This window comes from Vanessa tameamea, chromosome 10 (assembly GCF_037043105.1).
Source record: "Vanessa tameamea isolate UH-Manoa-2023 chromosome 10, ilVanTame1 primary haplotype, whole genome shotgun sequence".
Taxonomy (NCBI): Eukaryota; Metazoa; Arthropoda; class Insecta; order Lepidoptera; family Nymphalidae; genus Vanessa; species Vanessa tameamea.
Genome location: NC_087318.1, coordinates 1,222,934 through 1,234,124, shown reverse-complemented (window position 1 = coordinate 1,234,124; position 11,191 = coordinate 1,222,934). Strand labels below are relative to the sequence as shown.

Genomic DNA, 11,191 nt, shown 5'->3' with positions numbered 1-11,191 from the left:
TAAATCGTCGTGATTCGAAACTGTGTGAAACGTAAATGTGATACGATAAATAGCCATTAAAAATATACCTCTACAGTATTAGCATTAGATGAGTAACATCTGACATGATACCTGCCACCTGGTAATTAACAACATTATATTTATCCTCTCGGAAAATGGATTGGTACCATCTGACGGCCAACTCTAGCACCGTGCGCGCTTATTGGTCAAATTAAATAGTGCGCGCTTACTGTTACACAATTCCGTCCTTATTCACGAAATCACTCCCATAGATTATAGGAAAGCAAGAGGAAAGATTTAACATACAAATTATATATATTAAGTTTTACTTCTACCGTGTGTGAATTGTCCACAGACATACATTATATATGTTTAATTATTCCATGTGTTATTAAAGTGAAAATAAAATGTCTTCATAACGTACTATTTTGTTTATTTGCGTTTGGTTATTACAAAATGTTGTGATATAAATAATAATATATATAAAAATATACATATATTTATTACCACTCTTTTTATTAAAATGTAAAAAATCAGTCAAAAAATATTTAGATAATCACTAACATTATATACGCATCCGCTCTTTTTGGTTGTTAGTGTTTACAGTTACGGGTTGAGAAACATATGACTTGATGAATATTTTGAAACATAAATATTATTTCTGTCTCGGTCTCTGTCAATCTGCTTAATTAAAGCTCCTGCCAAAATATATAACTAAATAAATTTACACATTAGGTCGTGAAAATATAAAAAAAATTCCACTGTCAAACTTAGTAACTATTTTAATAACTAATTATGATTTCTAGTTCTAGTTTTTAATGGAGTAAAGGTGAAATATAAATACGTTATCAATAACTTAATATAAGATATTAACGTAAGTTGAAATGGAAGATAATTTTTCAAACGATGACGAAATGAAGGATTCTTCTGTGAGTCCTAAATTCGGGGGTAAAAAGCTTAAATTAAACGATGGGAGTTCGCATGATAGTCTCAAAGAAATCGGTAAATATGGTCTTCTGGTTGCATTAGTAATTGTGACGTATAAATTAAAACCTTTTGTATTTTACTAGCCTCCGGGAGTAAAGATGAACAAGACGAGAATGTTGATAGTGGGGTGTCAGCTGACAAATCTGAAAGCACGAGTAGCGACGATCGTGCTGTAGCCGCCGTAGAGGGACCGGCTAACGAAGTCGTGAACGCAGCCCCTTCTGGCAGCAATGTTGGTGCTATTCTTCTTGACATAAGACGTTCGAGGCGATCGAGGAACTACAGAAAACGAAGAACTCCTGACAGAGATTCGGGCAGTGATAACTCTTCTAGAGATTCAGATGACTTATCAGCTGAAGAAGTACCAGAATCCAGTAGAGCAGAAACAACAGATGGAGAATCGGCAACAGATTGTACTAATAGTTCACCCAGTGTGTAAGTTAATATACATTAATTTGCGTTTATATGTAAAACAAATATGCAGAACACTCACATTCCTTGATAAAGTTCTTTTATAATAATATTCAATAGAATATAATTTAACAAATCTTTATTATTGATATAGAAGCAGTTCTGATAGTTCATCAGAAAGTAATGAGAGCTTAGAAATTGAAGGCGATGAAGGAGAGGGTGCGCCACCTAACTTAGATACAGACAGTGATGATGATTCATGGCTCTGGAATAATCGTAATAATGAAAATAAGGGTGAACCACCAGCTGTACTTTTTAAGACTCGACCAAAACATACATACTTGATTTTAAGAGGTAATAAACATAATTGTATATTATAAATAAAGATACTAGTTTGTGTATTAATAATGCAATGTTCAAAAAATCTTGATACAATTGATTTGGTACACACCATAATACTACATAGTATAAAATAAATGAGATTTTTTTTTCAAGTTTGTTCTTCTATCTAAAAGCTGCATATAAACCCTTATTGTAACTCTGTGAGGCTGAGCTGAACTACGAGATGTGTAGCTAGTTTGTTAATATATTAATTTATAACCTTAGCAAACATATATAACTGTTCTATATTTCATTAAATCTTATTATATCGATGATTGATTGTGCTTTTCACTATCAAAATTCTTTATTAGAAATTGTTTATTTAATTTTGGTTTATTAAAAGTTAAGAAAAATGGTGTGATTTTTTTTATAATGTTGTGAAATATGGTGTTATATTTAATTACCTGATAGATATTTATCTCTATAACGAGTGTTAATAATTATTATATAATGATATAAGGCACTTATATCTGTGATGATTAGTTTAATGATGCCGTGTCTTCTAATTACTAATGTCGAATGATGACAAAGAGAGAAATGATCAAATCAGTGTTTAAAGAAAACCTGCTTCACCTTGTTGTGTATTTCATATTACTTATGAATACCATAAGTAATGTATGTAAATGAAATGTGATTTATTTTACAGAAATTATAAATCGTGAGCTCGGTCTGACATTTCCTTGCGGCAAAACGATACAGAATGACGTAATGTTTGAACAGAAGTTCTATGGATCACTTCATGCAGTTTATAGACTAGAAAAGTTACATAGCCTTTTGAAACATAGAGGATGTGTAAATTCAATAAATTTTCACCCAGAAGGTAATTCAATTTAATAATAATGAATGCATGAATAAATTTACTAGTGATACTTTTATAAATATGTTGTGTGGAATTTGTGGAATAATGTACTATTATGCAGTTGTATACAATGATAGTTACCCCTTGAGCTAAATACATACATATATGTCCTATGTTATAACAAATTATTTTTATTATATACTTTAAAACAAACTCGCCCCAATGTGTGGTCTGAATGTGATAAACTCAAAAACTACCAAATGGATTTTCATTTGGTTTTCTCCAATGGTAGAAGTGATTCATGGGGAAGGTTGAAGTGTATAACTCATTAGGGTTTTATGTTAATTGAATGTCAGATAGACACTTGGTCACTGGGACATTTACCGGTACACCACATAAACCAATAGAGTAATTTATAGTACAGTATAACCATTTAATGTAAGGTACTGTATGGGCGATCCAGGGCGAATCCGGGATGCATAGCTAGTACATGGAACATAGGCATTCTTGTATTGCACTGTTAATATTACAGTTATTTTAACCCCTTACAGCATTTTTTTTTTATGGACTTGCCTATATGTTAAGTATTTGCAACCGCAGCCAATATATTTAAATGTTGTTTGGATTGCAGTATCAATGAGCCGAGATGGCCCAGTGGTTAGAACGCGTGCATCTTAACCGATGATTTCGGGTTCAAACCCAGGCAGGCACCACTGAATTTTCATGTGCTTAATTTGTGTTTATAATTCATCTCGTGCTCGGCGGTGAAGGAAAACATCGTGAGGAAACCTGCATGTGTCTAATTTCAACGAAATTCTGCCACATGTGTATTCCACCAACCCGCATTGGAGCAGCGTGGTGGAATATGCTCCATACCTTCTCCTCAACGGGAGAGGAGGCCTTAGCCCAGCAGTGGGAAATTTACAGGCTGATTATGTTATTATGATTATGTATCAATGTTTAGCCCATGTGAAAATAGGAGTGTGTTTGTACTTGAAATTCAGCCTTGCCAATTGTTTGTGTCTAAGTTGGTACTATATCTTTAAGAACAGTTTATATGAAACACAAAAAAAAAAATGTTTTTTTTTTTCAGGACGTCTGTTAGCTTCTGGTTCTGATGACACAAACGTCGTGGTATGGGACTGGGCGAAAAAGATTCCACTGCAGATAACCAAAACTGGGCACAAGTCGAACGTTTTCCAGAGCAAATTCTTGTATCTCAATGCTCAGAGTCAACTCAATATCGCGACTTGTGCTCGAGACGGCCAGGTTCGTTAAAATCAAATTGTTTTTTGCGCTTGAAACGGTTTAATTGTATTAATTTTGGTCGGTGGTCATTCATTTAAACTTTTCAACGTTCGGAAATAAATTGAAAATAGTTTTGAATTTTTTTTGGGCCGGCTAATCGGCCACCTGGTGGGAGGTGGTCACCACCGCCCATAGACATTGGCGCTGTGAAAAACATTAACGCCAACGCGCCAACGCGCCAACGACTCGGCCAGTAACCCGCGCGCGCGCAGGTGCGGCTGCTGTCGCTGCCGGCGGCGGGCGGCGCGGGGGAGGCGCGGCGGCTGGCGGCGCACGCGCGCGCGGCGCACAAGCTGCACGTGTGGCCCGGCGACCCGCACCTCGTCGTGTCGGCCGGCGAGGACGGCGTCGTCATGTGCTCCGACGTGCGCGCCGACAAGGCGCTCAAGTGAGTGCCCCCCTCGTCTGGGATGGCCCCGATACGCTCATGGGAAGCCGTAGATATTATGTCCTATGTGCCATTTATAAACCAAATCTAACTAATCTTAAGCATAACAAGCGCCGGAGTGCTAGCAATCGTCTGGCAAATTCTCACCAACTCCCCTCACTCTTTTTTTTAAGAGTTCTTGGGTGCCTCATCTGTTTTCCAAGACTTGTCCATCATTGTCGGAACGTCTCCTGACACGGGATACTCGAAATGTTTACACCCCTGGCTGGCGTTGTTGTTCTGTATCTCTCCCCAAAGACAAAATAAGCTACAAAAGATCGAGTCCCATGTTTGCGCATTCAGCAGTCAACCGAATCTTTGACTGATGTACGATTGTCCGCCCATGTACATACATTTATAAAATCCATTTTAATATCCGATTCCAGATGGATTTGTTCTTCAAACATCTCAAAGAATAATCAACTCCATACTTTAGTACGATCAATATTTCTCGTTATCGAGTATGGCATTCACCACGTGAGTGGTATTTGTCTTTGGTCGTCGTAAGGTCATGGCACTGAGGGCTCCTTATGGCTTACCCTTTAGTTGTGTACCTATATAATTATATACAGAATATACAGAATTCTGTATATGTAGTTATATACAGAAGCACCACACTGGTGTCAGATATCCGAATACGAATTGCCAGCGTCAGGTGACAGTGTAGACAGGCGACTGGTCACTGGTTACCTACTTTCCTCCAAAATCACCTTCAGATCAGGACACCTACTCAATTAGCCGAATCGCTATAGTTCATAATCAGTCAGATCCTGAAAAGTTTCTTGGGCTTCGAAAAGGAAATTGATCGATTAGTTCCCCCCTGATTTGCTTAAATCTTTGCCTAATCTCGGAACGAGTGAAGAAGTTCGTCGTCCTATGCCGGTTTCAGCGATATCTAACGAGCGTCCTTTTTCACCCTGAACAAACAAATGAGCACACTCTGTGCATTATGTATATTCGTCAAAATATGACGATCATCGAAAAAGGCCCACTTGGAATCGACGGCGGCAACATTATATTAAAACGGGAACCGTCCTCATTCCAGACTGATCCACGTGAAGTACGCGTCGACGAACTCGATCCCGCTGTACAGCGTGGCGGGCCACCCGCTGCGGCGCCACGAGCTGCTGCTGGCGGGCCGCGACAAGTTCGTGCGCGTGTACGACACGCGCCAGCCCGCGCTGCCGCTCGCGCGCTACCGGCCCGGGCACTTCCAGGACAAGGCGGTGAGCTCCTACTGTCTCGCCTTAATATTCGATCTCATTAACCGAATTCACGTATCGAATATTACACATTATTTATTTTGTGATGATACATCAAAAAGTTATTAAATTAAATTTTAACAAAAATTAATGTGATCTCGTAAGGATAAAACTTATAACAATCGAATCCAGCAAAATATATTGAAATAAAAACAAAACACAGGACAGGTAATTACCATTCCGTAATTGCTTTGTACCTGACCCTTATTTGACCGAGAAACGTTGACGAGATTTCAATTACCTGACCTCAAAATTTAATTTTAGTTAAATGCGATCATTTACTATTTTCAGAATAAAGATGCAGCCCGCAAACTTAGGTCTACGATGCATCTAACCTGCGCCATTTACAACCATGACGGAACGGAAATATTAGGTTCTTACAATGACGAGGATATATATTTGTTTGATGCCAAGGAAGATCTGTATGAAGAGTAAGTATTGATAACAATATCGCACACATAGTCACGCATGTACACACAATCCACATACGCCCATAAACACATGCACACCAAATCTGCACCCACACAAACGTAGATTCGAAGGCACAATACAAACACACACGTACGCTCGGGACCGGACACTCAACGCTTACAGGAGGACTCTCAAGGAAACATGTTTTGCGTTTGTGTTTCGTTCATATATACAACAAAATCAAATATAACTAGAAAAATTCACACTAAATGCCCCATTAAACCTATTGAGAATTTCCGACCCGGTACTTGAATTCTGTAATAGCGGCAGTTATTATTTTTATTAACCATAGCGTTTCAATTTCAGTCACTCCGGAAATGACGATAAAGTTGGATACACGCATCGATACAGCGGCCACTGTAACAGCGCTACTTTCAAGGTTTGTTATTTTTTATGTGAACACAAATTAAAATTACTTCAGATTGTATTTTGCAGTCCAATAGTCATTTTTTGTTTTACGTAAGACCAAATGACTAACTGTATTGTTGTGTATGTTGATATTTTACACTTATTAAAATAAAATATCAGTTTAAACAGATTGTTAGACCTTTTTGTAAACTAGACCAGATTTAGACTTAGGTAGTCTGAAATATTATGCCATTATAATTCAAATTAAATATTTTTTTGACAGGTAACACAAATTTTAAAATACAATTTTAAAGTATACTCTCTTGCTCTTGTTATTAAAAATGGTATATTGCTTAAAAAAAAAAAATCTTTTAATAAAGTATACTTTCAAATTATTTTACAGAATAAAATATAAGTGTAAAAACTTGTTGATATTTAATCTTTTTTAAATTTGATTCAGACTGTACAATAAATAATATAATAAAAATAATAATTAGAATTGATTTTTTTATCAATATTTGTTCCAAGATTGTCATTGCGAACAACAGGACACTGCCCAATAAATTACTTACTTTAATAACAAGCTAAATCTGCGGCATTCCTCTCCTGGAGTTTATAAAAGTTTTTAGTGCACAAACCCCCATTTTACCCTATCGAGGGGTAAATAATAAAAGTAGCGTATATCCTTACCCGAGAGTCCCCCCCTCCTTATTTCATCTAAATTGGTTCAGCAGTGTATTTATAATATTAGTACTTTAGCTAAGTTAAGTCAAGCTTTCATCAATAATTATTTTCCGTGGATAATTTCAAATTATAATTGTTTAAGAGTTCCGCTAGTTCATTCGCATATCATGTCTTCCATTGATTTATATTATGTAGTAGAAACTATATTAAATAAAGCAATGAAATAACTTTATTTTCGTTTATAAAATAAATAAAGAATATAAAAATCTAATAGAATTTGTTATTATTTTTTTCGGTGTACAAGGGAGTCGCATTCTTTGGACCCAAGAGTGAATACATCGTATCCGGTTCAGACTGTTCGTACATTTATATGTGGGAGAAGAAGTCTGAGGCAATCGTGCAATGGATGGAGGGAGACAAAAAAGGAGTAGTGAGTTATTTGTTTATATTATTAAAATATATATTTTTAAGGAGAAAAGTTTGGGCAGTCTGCAAGCTTAAGGCACATTTATCTTCAAAATATTTAATATTTCTGCATTTGCTTCATTGACAGTGAGATCTCAAATACTTTACAAGTACATCCTTGAAAACTTTTACATATACATATAAATAACATAAAAGTAATAATAAGAGATACGTAATAAAAATATATATACCCACTCTCGTATCAGTAAATATTTATTTCTGATCAAAATATTCTTGATTCAAGTAGGCTCATAAAAGCACTTTTGAATCGTCATGTTACTTATTACTTATACAGTATTGAATTAATTGTAAAGCTTTAAATACTTTAATAAAATATATTAACGTTTTATGCTACATTTAAATAAATGATTTTCAGGTAAATTGTATAGAAACTCATCCCCGCTTCCCCGTCATGGCGACGAGCGGACTAGATAAAGATGTCAAAATATGGATACCCAAGCGAGAAGCCGACCCAACGTACGAGGGAATGGAAAAGGTTAATTTATATAAATTTACTATGTATACTTACAAAATAAAGGAGAAACATCCTGACTAGGATAGCCAGTCAGTCAGCCACAGCTAAACCCCTTGAGTCTGAGAAAGTTGAAATTTGAAACACAATGTATTTTATAACGTGACGAACTCACGTTATAAAATAAAGGGAATGGTGTTCTTATTGTTTGTATTATTTTATACGTACGAAGTCGAGACGGGTCGCTTGTAATATATAAAAAACGATAAATAAGGTTTTTATAAGGCCTATTAAAGCTGAAAAATACTATGCGAAATTTCACGGGTACTTAATACTATACTTGTAATTCGTGACAAGTCAGGTGCCGACATGACCCAGTGGCTAGACCGCTTGCCTCTGTGCTCAATTTCTGTTTATAATTCATCACCTGCTCGGTGGCGAAGAAAAACGTCGTGAGGAAACTTGCATGTGTCTAATTTCAACTAAATTTGAAAACTCGCGTTGGAGCAGCTTTGTTAATTAGTTCCAAACACATAGAGTTATTTTCGCATTTATTATATAATATATTATATGTTATGTATTTAGATGTGGTATGAAACAATGTACATCCTTAGTTAAAACTTTATAAGAAAATTGTTCTCAACTTAACAATTACATGTTAATTCTGCGACGGGTCAAGTCTAAACAAGTCGAAAATTATGATGATGAAAAATAATATTAATTTCAGGTGGTACGTGACAACAGCGAGCCGAGTCCTTTGTTCAATGATTTTTTACCTACACTCTATAGTACGTGGCACGGCGGGCGACAGTTCGGGCTCATGTCGGAAGACGACTCGGCGGCTAACTACGGCGGGAACATTGAATTTGATGGAAATGTCTGCACCGCCTTTTAGGCCTTGTAAAAACCTCCTGCACAATTAATTACTTATATATTTATTATGATTAATAAAATAATAAAACACTCTCATAAAGGAAATAATCCAGATTCCATTAGACCCAAAATTTAGTTCTTAAGATATGTTTAAAAAAAAAAGTAAAACGGATATTCGGCTAGTCTATACATATTAGTATAGAATTTTGTCTTTTTAGACGAAAACCATGTTTTTTCATTTATTTATTAGTATCTTATATATTCTATATGTTTTGAAATGTTTAATTAATTTATATCTACATATTAAATTAAAACTAAACAAATTGGTGTCGTTGGGAATTAAATAGTTGGGAATTTAGATCAAATAGTCACCTTTTTTTCTTTTTTTTAAACCTTAGTTTCAGACCATGAGCGTGACATAAGCGCCAACTTAAATTTAATTATTACATAAAGTTTAAATACATTGTTTTAATATAGATAGATAAAAGTGATGATAATTGATTGGCAGGAGGTTTTATGGTTAAGACAATGAAAGTCTAATTGTTAATAATGTGCAGTTGTGTTTTTTTATTTAAATAATTATTTGATGTTTACATAAAAGCTACAAGAATAATTATATTCTCATTATTGATTTACATTACCATTTTATATTTGTAAATATCACACAGAACCATAAAAACTTATCGAATATAATTTTAAAATAACGTTCAATAAATAATAATCATTGATATCTATTTAAACTTAAAATTTATCACAATTATTTTCCCATAGAGAGGTCTCCAAACCTATACACACTAAACCACAGCACGGTTCTGTCTCAACATATATTCAAAAGTTAACCATTAAACAAAAACAAGACGCAGCCTAATGTTTATATTAACATGTTTAATATTTAAAGATTAGGCATTTCATATTTCAGGAAGGTGGACAGGATTGAAACAAAATACTTTTTGATATGTTATTTCAGGTCATATTAGGATTTCGAGGAGTCAATCATAAATTGTAAAAGGAATAAACTTATCAATAATCAGCTAAAAATATATTTATAATAATTACTTTGACTGCTCTCTTCCGTATATTCATTCGGCTTTACGTCTTACTAACATGGGAACAACCAATTTGTTTCATGAATTCATCATTATTCTGATGTCTATATCTTAATTTTCTAAATCTGTCTACATTTAATACAGATGCCAAATAACACTATTCAAAATATCATCTAGTTTTAGTTCTACATGGACATCGCGCCGCTTAAATGGATGTTAAACATCCAAAACTTGATTAAAATGGCTAACTATATATCTTTCAGTTTTCTTAGTTAATTTTATTTGCGTTTATGATACGCTGCATTAGTTGGTTTTTCGTTAGTATGGTTGTTTATTTTAGTTAATACAGCGAGTTATCATTCAGGGGCTTCATATGTCAAATATGTATCTAAGAGATACAAAATTACAATTTATAAAGTCCACGTCATTAACAAAGTTCCCGCATATTTCTTAGCAAAATATACCAATGCATCTGCATGTTACTTATATATAATTCATGCCGTATTAGTAATATATTTGTAGCTAGTGTATCACATGCTTTATGATAAAGTGATCTATGGTTAATGTGATCGAAATCACAAAGCTTGGTCAAATCTTTTTATTAAAATTGAGTTATATACTCATATTGTCGTTAAGTTATAAAAATGAGAGTTATATTTTAAATATTGTAACTTTATTCACTCATGGAATATGAACGTGGAAAATCTTATGCCTGTGATATGTTTTTAATTTGTGAAAATGAATGTGTAGATAAATTAAGCCTTTTTGTATGTTCACTGTGCATCATTTAGTTTTTAGGCTAGTTTCAATAATGTTAGATGATTATTTAATTTTCCTATAATTAAACTTGCATATTACAATAGTTATTGTTTTATTTGAACAATCATTGTTACAGGAGTCTAAGAAGGCTATTTTTTTAATGTAGCTTATTAACTAAATATAGGCATTGTTCTTTAACATTGTGAAGCAATTTGTAAAATATTAATAAAAATAGTAAAATGATGTTAAATTCTATACTCGTTTTATTTACCAAAAATAGTTAATATTTTAATATTTTAGAACAACACTTAATAAAGTAAATTTTGTACAACAAGATATAATATAGTTTTAAAAAAGTTGTCTTTAATACACAAACAATATTTCAAATTTTACCGTTGTTTTTAATAACAATAGCTATAGAAAATAATAAGTTGTTACAAGTTTTTATTTTCCCGCTCTTTTTGTTACCAATTATCAGATTACTTCACGTCGTGTTAA

General features: G+C 34.0%; 1 protein-coding gene across 1 annotated transcript; it reads left to right on the top strand.

The window, feature by feature from the left end:
* The first annotated feature begins 654 nt into the window (after positions 1-654).
* On the top strand, positions 655-10,946 carry LOC113395979 (DDB1- and CUL4-associated factor 8). Its single transcript, XM_026633738.2, has 12 exons — positions 655-1,002; positions 1,071-1,422; positions 1,553-1,752; positions 2,426-2,599; positions 3,672-3,847; positions 4,099-4,274; positions 5,359-5,539; positions 5,867-6,006; positions 6,353-6,425; positions 7,383-7,508; positions 7,920-8,039; positions 8,743-10,946. Exons 1-12 carry the CDS (start codon positions 885-887, stop codon positions 8,908-8,910), a joined length of 2,004 nt encoding a protein of 667 aa, XP_026489523.1. The 5' UTR covers positions 655-884; the 3' UTR covers positions 8,911-10,946.
* Positions 10,947-11,191: the final 245 nt, after the last annotated feature.